We start from the raw sequence: 17,633 nt of genomic DNA, 5'->3' as shown, positions 1-17,633 counted from the left end.
AGGGCTCCCGGCGGCCGCGATCAACCGTTGATCTTCCTCCTCTCCTGTTCTGTACTCATGCCGTGTCTTTATTCACTTTGTTAGACCTCCACAAATCTCCCCAGAGCTGCTGTTTCAGGTCTGAAGGACCGGATCATTCATGATGGATGTGTTTAATCAGGCCAAGGTCCTCGTTCACAAACAAAACTTTATGAAAAGCAGTAAATCTCTGCTGATGAAACACTGTTGTGTGCACGTTTAGGTGTTAAATCTCCTTTTTGTGAGCACTGCTCACTATACCATATTCATCTTTCTTTATTGTTGATGTTTTATCCCAGATAAGTATTATCTTTTTTTTTTTTACGAAAATAGTCTTTTCATGCTTTCAAAGTTAAACTGTATCTCTGAGTCTTTACTTTAGTTGGGAGGGAATTCATGAAAATCGTGCACTTGATGACAAGTTTTTGATATTTGGCATGGTGTTAGTTATGGACATAAGGTTTTCAAAAACCACCGCGAACAAATGGTGACGTCCCCTAGTGGCGGGTTTGCAAAATTCCAAATGAATCAATAAGCAAGGCGATAGAGGCAGCATTGTAGGTGTTAAGTGAGTTTAAATATGCACAGCTGATGTTTAGTGTGTTATTTTAATAAAATCCTGTTCTTTCTGTTCATCTTAAGAATGAATGAATGAATGAATGAATGAATGAATGAATGAATGAATGAATGAAGCCACTGTTCTCACCCAATGAGATTATTGACACTACAGCGATAGTGACCTGTTCAATAAACTGAAAACTGCATCCTTGGGGGTGAAAATAGGATCTAGAGCCCTAAATAATCTTTCTATGTGACTTAATTATCGAGATAGCCTATGCAGTTTTTTGGGGAGAAGTAGGAAATTTATCTCAGAATTGAATTCCTAGCACCAAAAAAGTAGAAAAAGAGACAATATACAACAATCTAGGATTAAGAGAAGCTGAGATATGACCTTTGGTCTTTTCGGCGGGAGCCATTTTTAATTTTCTGCAAACCGGCCACTAGGGGGCGTCACCATTTGTTTGCGGTGGTTTTTGAAAACCTTATGTCCATAACTAACACCATGCCAAATATCAAAAACTTGTCACCAAGTGCACAATCTTTATGATTTTTGACATATTCCCTCCCAGCTACTTGGTCTGTACATCCTTACGTGAACGAGATTTAAGCTTCCAGCTTGAGGATGAGCTGTTTTGATACTGTACGTTTCTGTTTATAGTCTTTATGTTTGAGTTAATTTACATCTATTCCAGTAAACGCCGCTGGAAAGTCCCCAAGTCTCCAAAATTGTCTTTAACCTTGCTTTGAACAAATATGAAAATGTTTGAGAAACACTCCAAGCAATCAAACTGCTCCTGTTGGAGTTTGTGACTCTGATTTAACCGTTAAATCGTGTTATTATTATTAGGACCCGAGCACGTACAGTGCGAAGGCTCTATTGTATCTGCAGGAATTTTCCTTCTTCTGACAAAATGAGGGCCTTTTTTCCCCCTAAACGTGCCCCAAAAGTCACCAAATTTTGCACCAAGCCAGGCCTGGCCAAAAATTTGATATTTGATAGTTTTCATTAATGGGTGTAGCCTAACGGCTCAACAGCGCCCCCTAGAAAACTTCATGCCTCAAGCCCCACGGTACGGTTTGACGTACATGCACGAAAATCGGTACACACCTGTATCATGGCGCAACTTAAAGAAAAGTCTCTTGGAGCCATGGCCGAAACCCAACAGGATGTCGGACATTTTGAATTAATCGTGTAATTTTGGTGCAATTTATGCCATTTCTTCGGCAGTTAATGCGGCCGGAACCGTAACGTGCACCCAGGTGTGTTATACATCAAAATGTGCGTCTCCATCCTGCGGTGATGGGCATTACTTTTCTCAGTCAAAAGCGTTACCGTGGCGACGATAGACCAAAAAGCGCGCCCCCCCCCTTCATCTGATTGGTCCATATTTGATAGTCCCTACTTTCTGCCATAACTTTTGAATGGTTTCACATAAAGACTGGGTGGGTGGTGTCATCTGCTAAATGTCCAGGCCTGAAGAATCTACATGCAACTCATACAAGCTTCCACTGCAGCCTGAACGTACACAAGGGTGCGAGGGCCCGTTCATCGCTGCTTGCAGCTTTAATTATTATTATTATTATTAAAGAAAGGTTTGTATTTTTATTTTATTGTTATATGCTCATCCCATGTACAAGAAAAGGAGGGATGTGGAAACATCACAGCTTTGGGAAGAGCTCTGATGAAACGTCTGTAAACACAAACATCTTTGTGACGTGTTTCCTGCTGCAGGTCGGTAACTGAAACCAAGTTTCTCTGTTTCTCTGGTCTCAGCTCCTCAGCCCCTCCAGACTCCTCTCCATATCCAGCAGCGTCGCTGCAGAGAACCGTCTTGTACTTCACTCGGCTCCGACGGCGTCGTCGTCGTCCACATCCACCGTGCACCAGCTCAACAGCAACATCTGGCAGCTGTGCATCCAGCTGGAGGGCGTGGCCTGCTTCGCCCAGGCCCTGGGCCGGGACTTCCGGCCGCTGCTGATGGCCGCGCTGTACCCGCTGCTGGAGAAGGCGGGAGAGGAGACGCTGCTGGTCAGCGAGGCGGCGCTGAACTCCATGATGGACGTCAGCCAGGCCTGCGGCTACTCCTCCCTGAAGCAGCTGATCAACGACAACTCGGACTACCTGCTGAACGACGTCTCCCTCAACCTGCAGAGACTCAGCCAGCACCCGCAGGTAGCCGTCTGCAGGACTGGAGGCAGGAGTCAGGCCTTTGCTGCATTTCCTACCATACTTATGCCGATGACACACAGCTCTATATTTCAGTGTCACCACGTGACTACAGTCCCCTACTCTTATTGAGTAACTGTATTCACCAAATCAATGAGTGGCCTTCCCATCCTCTAGTAAAGCTGGGACAGTTCAGCGTTTTAAATTACAAAACCCAAACGGAAACAGTTTCAAAATTAAAGCCCACAACATGCTGTCTTGATATTCTGCCTTCAAACTTTTTCAAAACAGTTTTTAACTGCATAGCGCCGGATGTATTGCAGATAATAAATACTTCTCTTCAAACAGGCCAGTTTCCCCAGGCCTTGAAAACTGCAGTAATAAAACCTCTTCTAAAAAAATCAAATCTGGATGCTACAACACTTAGTAACTATAGGCCAATATCAAATCTGCCATTTTTGGGGAAAATCATTGAAAAGGTCGTTTTCCAGCAAATCCATGCTTTTATGATGCAAAACAACCTTTTTAACGCATTTCAGTCTGGATTTCGGCCACACCACAGCACTGAGACTGCACTCATCAAAGTCTTAAATGATATTCATCTGAATAATGATGCAGGCAAATCCTCTGTTCTGGTATTATTGGATCTGAGTGCTGCATTTGACACAGTTGATCATAACATTCTTCTCAGCAGATTGGAAAAGTGGGTGGGACTTACTTACTGGCACTGTGCTTCAATGGTTTAAATCTTACTTGCATGATAGGGCCTTTTTTGTGTCAATAGGAAACCATGAGTCTAAGAGAACCAAGATCACATGTGGGGTTCCTCAAGGGTCCATTCTCGGACCGCTTCTATTCAACATCTACCCCTAGCTCAGATTATGGAACATCACAACATTTCCTACCTTACTTATGCGGATGACACACAGCTTTATATTTCAGTGTCACCACATGACTACAGTCCCCTGATCTCATTGAGTAACTGTATTCACCAAATCAATGAGTGGATGTGCCAGAATTTTCTCCAGCTAAATGCAGAAAAGGCAGAGATGATAATTTTTGTCCCTAAAAATGAAAGGGAAAAGATCAGCGCTCACCTTGGCTCCATGTCATTGACAGCTACAAATCAAGCCAGAAATCTTGGACTTTTTTCTCGACATTTCAACTTTTTTCTCAAAATTTTGACTACGGTATTTCCTCGACATTTCAACTTTTTTCTCAACATTTCAACTTTTTTCTTGAAATTTTGACTTTTTTCTCGACATTTCAACTTTTTTTTTCTCGACATTTCGACTTTTTCCTCTAAATTTTGACTATTTCCTCAACATTTCGACTTTTTTCCTCGACATTTCGCCTTTCACCATTTGCCTTCGTTCTAAGGCCTCCAGACATATTTGTTTTTTGTGTTTTTGGTCCAATACGGCTCTTTCAACATTTTGGGTTGCCGACCGCTGTGCTATACAAATAAACTTGCCGTAAGTGCAGGTTACACGTCTGCATCTCACGTCCTCTCCCATCTCAGGCTCCGCGGGTGCTGACGGTGATGCTGACTCACTCCGACTGCAGCCTGCTGCCTCTGGTGGGAGACATCGTCCAGGACGTGCTGCTGACTCTGGACCTCAGCTACGACCGCTCGGCCGCTCTGTTCTGCTCCGTGCTGCTCGCACTCATGAAGGCGCTGGGTGAGATTTCAGAAGAGATGTCTGCGTTAGATCTCACAGCCCCGGTGTTCTGCCAATTTCTGCTGCTTTGCCAAAAAATTCTCCCTAAAGGTTTTCTACCTTTGTAGAGCTACAATTTTACTGTATTTTACTCACTAAACCACTTCCTTTCCCCCCAAGTTGTCCTTGTCTGTTGCCAGGCTGTCATTGTAAATAAGAATGTTCTTAATGACCTGCCTGGTTAAATAAAGGTGAATGACTGAATGAATATCAAATAAAGCGATAGAATTGTTTTTTTTTCTCTCTTTATCATATAATGTTAATAATAATAATAATAATAATAATAATAATACATTTTATTTCTAGTGCACTTTTCATTAAAAACAAATCTCAAAGTGCTACAAGTTAAAATCAACCATGAATAAAATCAATAGGAAAAGGCTTTTTTAAAAAGGTGGGTTTTTAGGCCACATTTAAAAGCTTCCACAGTCTGCAAGGCCCTAAATGTTCACAAAGTGTAATGCGATTCATGTCATGGGTAGTGTATTTTGAAGGATCAAATACTCAACATTGCATATTATCATTTTTACATCGTGCAAGAAATGATGGACCTGGCAATCAAACTTTGAAAATCGACTGTGCGCATGCGCAGAACCACAAAGTAGCATTTCTCAGCAGGGAGCAAGAATTGGTAGAACACAGGCTCTCAGGGACACTGTGGATTACAGGTCACACAATGTTTGAATTAAACTTTATTTGGATTCGCTGAGCTGCAGAAATCCTTCAAAATAACGTACGGTGAAACTCTAGTCATGTTCCTCTGGTGTTTCCTTCTTCCAGCGAGGTGGTTTCCTTCCACGCGCAGCAGGATCAACACGTCTGCCGGTCCCAGGAAGCCCTCCGCCGAACAACAAGAATTCAACATCCGCGAGTTCCTCCTGGATTACCGGAAGCAGAAAGAGCTGGCGGAGGGCGTCGGGATAGAGGAGGACGATTCTGAGGATCTCGGTGAGAGACGACGGCCGGCTGCGACTTGTAACGGGCGTTAGGTGCCAGTGAGCATGTGTGGAACACACGTGTGCAACGTTCACACACGTGAATGTTGCATTTAAAAAAAAAACAAACTAGAGAATCAAGCCTTCTGGATAACAGCTGTCATCATCAAACACCTTCATGTGAAACATCCACTGTGATTCCAGAGGTGCCTCCTCCTTCGGAGTGTGAGGACGTGGACGATATCGGCGGCCCTGACGTGAAAGCAGAACTTCCTTTACACCTGAGCGTAACTAAAGATGTGATGGAGCGCTGCGTTCACCTGCTGTCCGACCCCGACCTGCGGCTGCGGCTCAAGGTACGAACGTGGACGAGGGTTGAAACATCTCTCCCTGCCCTAAAACGGATAAACATCTGCCCAACAAAAGTAAGAACAAATACAAAGTTCAGATGTTTATCCGTTTTAGGAGTAAAACTGGAACTCTTTAGACAATAACCTTAAATTAGCAAACTCAATAAAAGCATACAAGATATTATTCAAAGCAAAGGCTGGAGCAGCTCCGCTGATAAGAAAATTATTTTTTACAAAATGTACAAATATCTGCGTTCTTGTTGATAGTCCCGTCTTCTTTCTTTTTATACATAAACTTGCCGTTCAAAGGCCCTAGCAAAGATTTGCTGAGTCGCTCCCCTGAGTCGTCCAGGTCTGTCACTGCTTTGTTAGTTTCACCAGCAGCAGGAGGGAAGTAGTGGCCTACGGGTCCCTCAATGGGACAAATTTAAAACGCTCGCGCATTTTGCCACTCATAATCAATTGCGTTAATTTTCATAACGCGTTCATTCGCAGTGTAATTAATTGATCTAATTAACGCGCTAAACTGACAGTCTTCTAAAAACATAAACTGCGGTTTCATCCGTGCTCCAACGTGGAAACGGATCTGCATCCACGTCAGCGTTTCAGCTCACAGTATAAAAAAGTATAAAAGTGTAAAAAATATTTGATTCTCTCAAAATCCATTCGCTAGTAATTGGACAGATTTCTTTTTTTTTTTTTTAAATATCTTTTTATTTCACAATAATTTTCACAATTCACATTTTCACATTCACAATTTCTATTCTACCTACATTCCTACCCTCTCCATAATTGCCCTAGGGGAAAAAAAACAAAACAAAAAATAAAAACATACATTAAGGGAGAACAAAATTAAATAAATATATATATATATATAAAAAAAAGAAATAATTAAAAAAATAATGGCAGCAACAGTGATATCAAACTATATATATATCCATACATACATACAAACATACATACATATAAGGCACAAGTTCGAAAATAGAGATACTCAGTTTTGAAAATAATGGAGACCAAAATTCTTGATAGATATTCTTGAAAAATATGACCACGGTTGTATTTTTCCAAAGTAAATTTTTCCAATGGTAAAAAAACAGAAATTTGATTAAAAAAAAACTTGACAGTTGGAGGGGAATCATCTTTCCAGAGTAAAAGTATGCATATCTTAGCGAAGTATGTGATCATAATTAATATAGTGGACAGATTTCTGACCTTTGTTCTGTGATGAACGGCTCTCTGCACAGTGAGACGCAACAGAAGTAAGTTGTGCCGAGACAGGAAGTAGCCCCTTCATGAAAGCAAGCAGGTGTTGCTCTGAACTGCACCCATGACCCCCCCGAGGCCGTTTCACATCACACCTGAGTGCGTTTGAGGGGGGAAAACCCCCACATGTCTGACTGTTCCTCTCGTTCCAAAGGTCCTGGAGCTGCTGGAGCTGTGCGTGCAGGTCCTGAGCGAGAGGGAGGATGAACTGCTGCCCATGGCTCATCGCTGCTGGCCGGCGCTCCTGCACAGACTCACAGCTGACGACCCGTTAGCCGTGCTGCGAGCCTTCAGGGTTGGTGCAGCTAATCTCCTCCCCGCGGAGGAGTAATGCTTAATCAAATCACTTTCCCCTGCACATCTCTGAAGGTGCTGCAGGGTTTTAACACCCAAGCACGACCTGTGAAAGATTAGTCATTTATAAATGATATAACTTATCATTAGAAATGACATTTCAGTTTGTAAAGTGGATAATTCAGAAGTACTTTCAGGCTCAAGTCATCATGAAGTAAGGATTCCTGCTGTTCTGTTAATGTTCCAACTTGGACATTTATAATTGTTGTGGTTTCACTGCAAAAAACTCAAAATCTTAACAAGTTTTGACTATTTAAAATGTCTCATTTTTACTAAAAAAAAATCTCATTACATTTAAAACAAGACTCATCACTTGAAAAACCAACAATTTTCACCTGTTTCAAGTAGATTTTCACTTAAAATAAGTAGAAAAATCTGCCAGTGGAACAAGATTCTTTTGCTTGTAATGAGAAGATAAATCTTTTTCTACTTATTTCAAGTGAAAATTTACTTGAAAACAGGTGAAAATTGTCAAATAACAAGTTATTCTTCGGGGGTCGGCAACCCGCGGCTCTAGAGCCGCATGCGGCTCTTTAGCACCGCCCTAGTGGCTCCTAGTGGCTCCCCCAAAAATGTTTGACCTTTTTTTTCCCTTTTTTTCTTATTTTTTTTCCTTTTTTCCCTTTTTTTCTCTTTTTCCTTTTTTAATCTTGACTTTTTTCTCGACATTTCGACTTTTCTTAGGATTGGACTTCAACATTAATCTCGACATTTCAACTTTTTTCTCGACATTTCAACTTTTTTCTCGAAGTGCATAATGAAAAAAAAATCTTCCCCCAGTTATAACTAATATAGAAACATGCAGCATGTGTTGCCTTCATTCTAAGGCTGATACAAGACTTTTCATTTTTTGCGGCTCCAGACATATTTGTTTTTTGTGTTTTTGGTCCAATATGGCTCTTTCAACATTTTGGGTTGCCAACCCCTGCTCTAAATGATCGTGCACATGATCCCGCCTGCATTCTGACAGCCTTCTCCGTGTGACCGTGTCACCTCAGGTGCTGTGCACCCTGGGAGAAACGTGCGGGGACTTCCTGAGGCGGAGGGTTTCTAAGGAAGTGCTTCCCAAGCTGACGTCGTCGCTGTCGCGGCAGGCGGCGACCAGCGCCAAGGCCGGCCCGGTCTACACTCACACCCTGAACTACAAGCTGCAGCTGGCCGTGCTGCAGGGGCTGGGGGCGCTGTGCCAGAGGCTGGACCTGGGTAGGAAACAACACGCACGCACACGCACACGCACACGCACGCACACACACGCGCACACACGCACACACGCACACACGCACACACACATTACACACACACACACACACGCACGCAGCCGCTTCTTCTCTGTGCTGAATGAAAATAATCACAAGTGCTTAACCCTTGAAGGAAGGAAGGAAGGAAGGAAGGAAGGAAGGAAGGAAGAAAGACAAGAAGGAAGGAAGAAAGAAAGGGAGAAAGGGAGAAGAAAGGAGAGAGCAGGACAGAAGGAAGGAGAAAGAAAGAAAGAAAGAAGGAAAGAGAGCAGGAGGAAAGAAGGAAGGAAGGAAGAAAAGAAGGAAGGAAGGAAGGAAGGAAAGAAAAAGAGGAGAATGAGGTAATTTTGACCCAAACACAGGGTTAAAAGCAGCGGTGCTTGTGAATCTCAGTCTCAGCAGCCGTTAGTTAGAAGGAAGAAAGGAAGAAAGAAAGAAAGAAAGAAAGAGAGGGAGGGAGGGAGGGAGGGAGGGAGGGAGGGAGGGAGGGAGGGAGGGAGGAAGGAAGGAAGGAAGGAAGGAAGGAAGGAAGGAAGGAAGGAAGGAAGAAAGACAAGAAGGAAGGAAGGGAGAAAAGAAGGGAGGAAGGAATAAAAGGAAGGAAGGAAGGAAGGAAGGAAGGAAGGAAGGAAGGAAGGAAGGAAGGAAGGAAGGAAGGAAGGAAGGAAGGAAGGAAGGAAGGAAGGAAGGAAGGAAGGGAGGAAGGAAGGGAGAAAGGGAGAAAGGGAGAAGAAAGGAGAGAGCAGGACAGAAGGAAGGAAGGAAGGAAGGAAGGAAGGAAGGAAGGAAGGAAGGAAGAAAGACAAGAAGGAAGGAAGGGAGAAAAGAAGGGAGGAAGGAAAGAAGGGAGGAAGGAAGGAAGGAAGGAAGGGAGGAAGGAAGGGAGAAAAGAGGAAGGGAGAAGAAAGGAGAGAGCAGGACGAAAGAAGGAAGGAAAAAAGGAAGGAAGGAAGGAAGGAAGGAAGGAAGGAAGGAAGGAAGGAAGGAAGGAAGGAAGGAAGGAAGGAAGGAAGGAAGGAAGAAAGAAAGAAAGGGAGAAAGGGAGAAGAAAGGAGAGAGCAGGACAGAAGGAAGGAGAAAGAAAGAAAGAAAGAAGGAAAGAGAGCAGGAGGAAAGAAGGAAGGAAGGAAGAAAAGAAGGAAGGAAGGAAGGAAGGAAAGAAAAAGAGGAGAATGAGGTAATTTTGACCCAAACACAGGGTTAAAAGCAGCGGTGCTTGTGAATCTCAGTCTCAGCAGCCGTTAGTTAGAAGGAAGAAAGAAAGAAAGAAAGAAAGAAAGAAAGAAAGAAAGAGAGGGAGGGAGGGAGGGAGGGAGGGAGGGAGGGAGGGAGGAAGGAAGGAAGGAAGGAAGGAAGGAAGGAAGGAAGGAAGGAAGGAAGGAAGGAAGGAAGGAAGGAAGGAAGGAAGGAAGGAAGGAAGGAAGGAAGGAAGGAAGGAAGGAAGGAAGGAAGGAAGGAAGGAAGGAAGGAAAGAAAAAGAGGAGAATGAGGTCATTTTGACCCAAACACAGGGTTAAAAGCAGCGGTGTTTGTGAATCTCAGTCACAGCAGCCGTTAGTCTCTGCAGGACAGATTACGCTTTAAATTATAAAAGACCGTAGCTGATATTTAATTATGTTATTTAGCCAAAGCTCTGGTAATAATCAGAGATAAATTGTGCAGAAAGTGTTGTGGAATAAAGGCAGGGATGCAGCCAGTCGAGCGTAAAGCTTCGTCTCTAACGGCAGCATTATTTTAGGAAGTCATTACGGAGGTGGTTATTACAAGGCGATTACTGGGCATTAGCGCGGGAGAAGAACCTTTTACACTAAATACACTAAATAATGTTCGTCAGCATTTGATGCAAGAGATTCAGAGTGAGTTTCTTTTTTAGTTTAGTTAAATTTTTATTGAAATCATTGGAGATTAAAGCTAATCTGTACGGTTTTAGATAGTCTAACAGTATCCACATGGTCAGTAAACCCTGCAAGATTTTCTCTTTTTTTTCTCTTTTTTTTCTTCTTTTTTCCTTTTTTTTCTTTTTTTCCCTTTTTTTCTTCTTTTTTCTTTTTTCCTTTTTTAATCTCGACATTTCGACTTTTTTCTCGACATTTCGATTTTTTTCTTGGGATTGGACTTCAACATTAATCTCGACATTTCAACTTTTTTCTCAACATTTTAACTTTTTTCTCGAAGTGCATAATAAAAAAAAAAATCTTCCCCCAGTTATAACTAATATCGATACATGCAGCATGTGTTGCCTTCATTCTAAGGCATGAGGCAAGATGCAAGAGATTCAGAGTGAGTTTCTTTTTTAGTTTAGTTAAATTTTTATTGAAATCATTGGAGATTAAAGCTAAATCTGTACGATTTTAGATGGTTTAACAGTATCTACATAGTCAGTAAACCCTGCAAGTGTATTATTTCTCCACCACCGGGTGGCAGTCTCGCTTCACGCTGGAAACCTGTTGAGAGCCAGACTCTCTCACCACTCCATTTCTGTTTTATTGTCTACAAACTGAAGCCATGATCTACTTTTAAAAGGATTATTTTGAAGCTTAAAAGTCAGTAACTGTTAAACATGACACAATAACTATTTTTTGCAGGGATGTGTGTTTTAATATCTTGTATTTTTAGAGGAGGGGCTATTGTGCGCATCCTTTCAGAAATTTAAAATGAGCATTTTGCTCCATTCGAGAAAGACTGTACACTCCATTCCCTCTAATGCATTAATCATGACGGGAAATTGTCTGTGGAAACGCCTTCAGGGTTCCAAGTATTGTGAGGATGTAGAGCCCTGGCGAGCTGAGCTAACGGGGCGCTACAGAATCCATAGTTACACAATAATAGTCCCTGCCAAGCAGCCGTTCTCCCTCAAGCTCCACTTCCCAACAGTAAAGCAGAGAAATGCTGCAGAGGGAACCGCCACTAAATCGTGATCCTGCAGAATGGGAGGTCGTTTCATTCACAAACCTGGAGATGTATTTTTGCTGCTGTGAGTTTTAACGCCTCACACGGCGTCGGTGTGATCACTCAGAGGGGTCAGTGAGCGTATCCTGGCAGCTCTTATGTAACAATCACGCTGGGTAGGCGATGATGTATCTGTGACAGGCACTCCAGCTTCAGATCAGACAAATATCGTCTGTCAACAGACGAAAAGAGGAGAGTCCGTGGCGTCTGCTTCCATACACACTACCGATCAAAGGTTTGGACACCCTTTCCCATTCAATGACATGTGAAGGTTTGTCCAAACTTTTAACTGGTAGTGTAACTGGATCAGAACTTAAAGGGGACCTATCCTGAAAAACAGGTTTTCTCTTGCTTTAACATATATAAAGTGGTCTTCCCTCAGCCTGCCAACTCAGAGAAGGAGGAAAGCACTAGGGCTGGGGATCGATTCAAATGTCAAGAATCGATTCGATTCCGATTCTTCAGATTCAGAATCGATTATCAAGATTTGATCCGATTCGATTCGATTCTGATATTAATTTGGGTTAGTGTTAATAAAACTGTTTTTTGAGCTGTTGCATGAATTATATGACTGTAGTTATGCAAAATATTACTACTAGTATTATATTGAGATTAAACAGCAAGTATTAGCAGCTAATGCTGTAAGGACCAATCAGCTCCCAGAATGCTGATAGAACTGCTTTCAGAAACATCGTGGGTCAGAATTACCAAACAGATCCAGGGAGGAAACAGAGACGGATGAAATCGGATGAGCCGTCCAGTATGATGTGGATCTACGAGCCAATAAGATTTGTTTTCGTTACGTAACCAAAATGCAAACCACATCCACAACTATAAAACCGTGTAACTGCATGAGCGTCCGACTATCGTAGCACTGCGTGACATCAGACGCTCTCTGTCCATTTCCCTCCAGCAGTTGCCACTTTATTGAGGTTTTTGTAGTGAAATGAGGAGGAATCATTTGGCGCTTTTCCACTAGCACCTACTCAGCTCGTCTCGCCTCTACCCGCTTTGTCCCCGTTTGTTTTTCCACAGCCAGGTGAGAAGTGGGCAGGTTGGGGTGAAGCAGCTGTGACGTACTCGATTTCGCAACACGTTTGTTCGTGTCGGCGCTGATCAGAAAATCAGCTGGAGCCTCGAGCGGCTGAGAGTAAAACAGCCCGTCTACATCCCTTTTTTAATTCTCTCCTCAGCCACCAGGTTTATGAACATCTGCACCTCAGAGTTGGATCACCAAACAGACGTTTGTGCTGTATAATAAAAATCGCTGCGAGCTGCGAGTCGCGCTCGCGCTGACTCCTGCTTCCTGATTCAAACGTCTGACGGCCCCGCCCCCCGACAAATCAGTGGCACGGAGGGTGGTGACGTCAGAAATAGTCCCTGCTCAGCCCGGTTAGAACCTCGGCAGAATGGTTACAGAAATAGTATCTGCTTGGCGCGGCTCTACCCGCCTTAGCCCCTACTGGAAAAGCGCAAGATGGGGGCGTGGCGGGTAGAACCGAGCTGAGGCGGTACTAGTGGAAAAGGGCCAATAGAGATAACTTCTCATTTCAACTAACTGGATCAGCCGTTCCTCATCATGACTGTTTCCTACAGCGCTTTCAACCGGCTTTCAACGCGAGTGGCAGGAAGAAAATAAAAGCAGGGCGTCCGACAAATGTTCAGCTCAAAACGGCGCACAGCGCTGCGTCCAGTTAGGACAGTCCAATAGAAAATAAAGCAATGGAATTGATTTTGTCGCTGACGCTCGCATCGCATGCAGTTATGACACGGTAACTCCGCCGGCCGGAGCTTAGTCCATTTTTTCGTAGCGGTGTATCGCGTCATCCAGGCAGCCAATCAGCACAGAGCCTCATTATCATAGCCCCGCCCACTCAGAATCCCACATAGATAATGAGGTTAGAGAATGAGAAGATAAAGACATGGTTTTGAGGCTGAATTTCTCATTTATTTAGCAAAAACAATCAAAAGCTTGTTTTTAAGACACTCAAGGCCTGTTTAAAATAGACATTAGATTCCATAATAGGTCCCCTTTAAATATTTAGGGCAAAATAAGTACGTTTTGCCATTTTGGTGCAAACTCAAAAATACTGTTACTCGTTGTGAGTTACACCTGGAGTTGTTGCAGCAGGACTGCGTCAGAGAGGACGTTTGGCTTTCCAAGCTGCAGGATTTGGAGGAAATATTTCTTTTCTTTGGGGACATAAAATTGCAACAAGTTACAAGAGTTAAGATTAGTGAAGCACCAAAATGAAAATTTGTGGCAAAAACCGAAACCGAAAATAATAATAAACACTTGGCCGAATACCGAATAATACCAAACAATGGTTCTTTGCAGTTTTTCATTTATTTTGCCAATTTCTTCACCATTGCATAAATCAAATAAATGTGCAGTGAAATACCCGCCAGTCACAATTTGTCTTACTGTACTTATTGTATTTTTTCTCATAATCCTTTTTCATTTTCTCCCGGGGCTGATCTCTGCAATTTGAAGCCTTGTATAATAATTGTAAAAATCTGGGTTATTTTCTTGGAGGATCTCGTCATATCAGACGGTGAGGATTCTCCACTGCATCGGTAATACGGTTCCTTTTCTCTGCTGTGCGTCCCGTGACCGTCTCCATCACCAAGCGGTTTCCCAAATCCAACTCAGCCTGGATCATTTCTGTCTCCTCTGCTTTTTCTCCACATCCCAGTAATGATCTGACATGCTGAAATGTTTGCTGCATTTAACACCGATCCCTCACTACACGCTGTTCACTGTTTGATTGCGTCATCACACGCCGTTATTAATTGTTCGTTTTTTTTCCCCACTTATTCCACCAAACACCGAAAGTGTTTTTTTTGCTATTTTCGGTCGAACAATTTCGGTTACCGAACATTCGGTGCTTCACTAGATAAGACATTGTGGGGTCAGGTCATACTGGGAGACCACCTGACTAAGCTCTCTAAAATCAGGGACCCTACCTTTAAAGAAGTCCATCTGCTTTCTCTTCAAGCTCTTTGACCATTTTCATTTAGATTTGTCGTTTTCACCTGCTAAAAAGTTCCTGCATTATTTATTTATTTTTGTTACTACCACCAACACATATACCTGGGAAACCTAAGCAAAAATCTGATTTATTTTTACTTACTTACTTACTGGTTGAATTGCATTAACATGAGTTATTGCAGAGAATTAATGAATTAAGCAAAAATTCTAACAGTCATCCGCTCATTTTTGTAACATTCACTTTGATTTATATTACAAAGTTGATTTTCTTCTAATGATTTATTTAAAAAAAGTAAGTAAATACCTCCTCAGTCATGAAATAAATAATCCTGATGTTTCATGGGGGTACAGTCGTGGTTATTGATTGCTTCTTCAGGGGTCCGAGTTAACTTTAATTATCTCTGAGGTCATCAGCATCTTCTCTCCCTTCTGCTCTGCTTTTCTTCCTTAAAAAAAAAATATATATTCGTCAATCTTCTTGACTTTTAGCAAATTTATGTCAGTGTGATAGATATACAGCTGAATGTATGTCAAAAAAAATTACTTTAAAAAATCATCTTTGAGTAATGAACTCTTATTTTATACTTGCCATGAAAAATGATTAATTCATTTGAAAATCATTTAAATAAGTTTGAAGATGCTCTTGTCTCATTAACATTCCATTTTCAATTCAGTTGACTTTATTAGTATCACAATAATTTACACAAAACAAACCATTCAGATGCTTTTGTTGGTTTAGCCTTCGTCATCTTCAACCGTTTCAAGTTTATTATGTGAAGATCACTTCCGCTTACTATGCGTTGCCAAGGTGAATCGCCGGTCGGAGCTCCATTGATGAGCTTTTTATCGTCACAGTAACTCAGAGTGGTCTGAACCAACTCCGAACACTTGTCCTGAAACCGAAAACTCAGAGTTTGTTGACGCCAAGTTAGTTTTTTGATCCTGAGTTTGTTGAACCTCCCTGGTAAAACAGGACACTGCAGATTTCCTCAGAAGACGTCACGTGACGTTGTTGTGACGGGGTCTTGTTTGTGTTTTATGAAAAAAGCCCAGGCAGCAGGGGGCGCTGAAAACAATGTTAACACAATGTTAAAACAATGTTAAAACAATGTTAACAGAAATATTAACATAAATTAATGCTGCAAGCAGCGATGAACGGGCCCTCGCGCATGCAATTTTCACCAATAAAAGTCAAGGACTCAAAACTAAGTCCGATGACACCACACACGAGTCTTTATGTCAAACCATTCAAAAGTTATGGCAGAAAATAGGAACTATCAAATATGGACCAATCAGATGAAGGGTGGGTGTGCTTTTTGGTGTGTATCGTCGCCACGGTAACGCTTTTGACTGAGAAAAGTAATGCGCGTCGTTGCAGGATGGAGACGCACATTTTGATGTATAACACACCTGGGTGCACATTACGGTTCGGGCCGTATTAACGGCCGAAGAAATGGCATAAATTAATTCAAAATGGCCGACTTCCTGTTGGGTTTCGGCCATGGCGCCAAGAGACTCTTCTTTAAGTTGCGACATGATACAGGTGTGTACCGATTTTCGTGCATGTACGTCAAACCGTATTGTGGGGCTTGAGGCGCAAAGTTTTCTAGGGGGCGCTGTTGAGCCATTAGGCCACACCCATTAATGCAAACCATTAAATATCACATTTTTTGCCAGGCCTGGCTTGGTGCAAAATTTGGTGACTTTTGGGGCACGTTTAGGGGGAAAAAAGGCCCTCATTTCGTTGGAAGACAAACGAGAACGAGGATAAAATACAAAAAAAAACAACTATTCCTACAGATACAATAGGGCCTTCGCACTGTCAGTGCTCGGGCCCTAATAATAATAATAATAATAATAATAATAATAAGAGGACAGAGTGAGGAAAAAGCCCAGTGCATCATGGAGGTCTCCAGCAGTCGTAGCAGCAAACATTCAGGGATGTGAAGGGTCGGACCGAACTATAAGCTTTATATATAAAAATAAAAAAGAAAGTTTTGAGCCTAATCTCAAAAGTAGAGAGTTTGTCTGCTTCCTGAACACAAAGTAGCTGCCGGTTCCTCAAGAGAGGAGCCTGATAACCGGAGACTCTGCCTTATTATTATTCTTTTAAGATAAGAAGGAGCTGGGCGCCTAATTGCTTTATATGTGAGAGAAGATTTTTAAATCAATAAACCTGTGCGTTTACTGCTACACATGTAGAATGTTTGCTGTGGAAAAGTCTTTTAACATTTTACTGTGGACAAAGTGGTAAAAATAACAAAATCCAACAAAAATCCAGCCTTGTAAAACTGCCCTGGAGCAGGTGCGTGCGTGCGTGCGTGCGTGCGTGCGTGCGTGCGTGCGTGCGTGCGTGCGTGCGTGCGTGCGTGCGTGCGTGCGTGCGTGCGTGCGTGCGTGCGTGCGTGCGTGCGTGCGTGCGTGCGTGCGTGCGTGCGTGTTGCCACTAAAGGGATGAATGACAATACTAGGTAGTAACATTTTTTAATAGTTACGTTCAAAAGCAACCAATTCACATTTTATAGCATTGCAAAATACACAACCTGTAAACGGCTTCTCCAATTAGTTTTCAGAGTCGTGTTAAATTCTGAAAAGTAAACTTATTATAATAAACACAAGCGGATGCATACAGGTCACCAGTGGTTCCTTTTTTCTTTGCTTTACTCACTTCTACACGTAGCTGTAAACCCTAATATTGTAAATTACCGTATTTTCTGGACTATAAGCTGCTACTTTTTTCATAGGTTTTGAACCGTGCAGCTTATACAAAGGTGCGGCTATTCTGTGGATTTTTCTTCCACCGCTCGGGGCGCTCTAACCGGAATTAGAATCAAAACTAAGACAAAATAAATGCAAAGAAGAATACGCTACTTCTTCTTTAGCAGATTTATCAGATTTTAGACGTTATTTTCTCTTGGTTCTGTCCCGTTTTAATCAGCAAAGTTGCTGCCGTGTTAAAATACACTGTTAGGAAAGATCTATTTAGGTACAAACATGTACATCATTTATAGTTCAAAATCCTTCTGTAGTAAATATCTAATCTAACAACATAAATATCTGCGGCTTGCATATCTTTTTTTTT

At 42.2% G+C, this 17,633-nt stretch overlaps 1 protein-coding gene across 1 annotated transcript in view; it reads left to right on the top strand.

The window, feature by feature from the left end:
• tti1 (TELO2 interacting protein 1) overlaps positions 1-17,633 on the top strand; it is a 39,710-nt gene that overhangs the window by 10,698 nt on the left and 11,379 nt on the right. Inside the window, 6 exon segments of the mRNA XM_061735082.1 lie at positions 2,354-2,752; positions 4,269-4,428; positions 5,248-5,415; positions 5,607-5,758; positions 7,173-7,313; positions 8,371-8,575. Coding sequence (XP_061591066.1) covers positions 2,354-2,752; positions 4,269-4,428; positions 5,248-5,415; positions 5,607-5,758; positions 7,173-7,313; positions 8,371-8,575 — 1,225 coding nt within the window.

The sequence above is a fragment of the Cololabis saira genome, chromosome 12 (genome assembly GCF_033807715.1).
Source record: "Cololabis saira isolate AMF1-May2022 chromosome 12, fColSai1.1, whole genome shotgun sequence".
Classification (NCBI taxonomy): Eukaryota; Metazoa; Chordata; class Actinopteri; order Beloniformes; family Belonidae; genus Cololabis; species Cololabis saira.
Note: the sequence above shows the minus strand (reverse complement) of the source record. Positions and strands in the feature narration are given on the sequence as shown.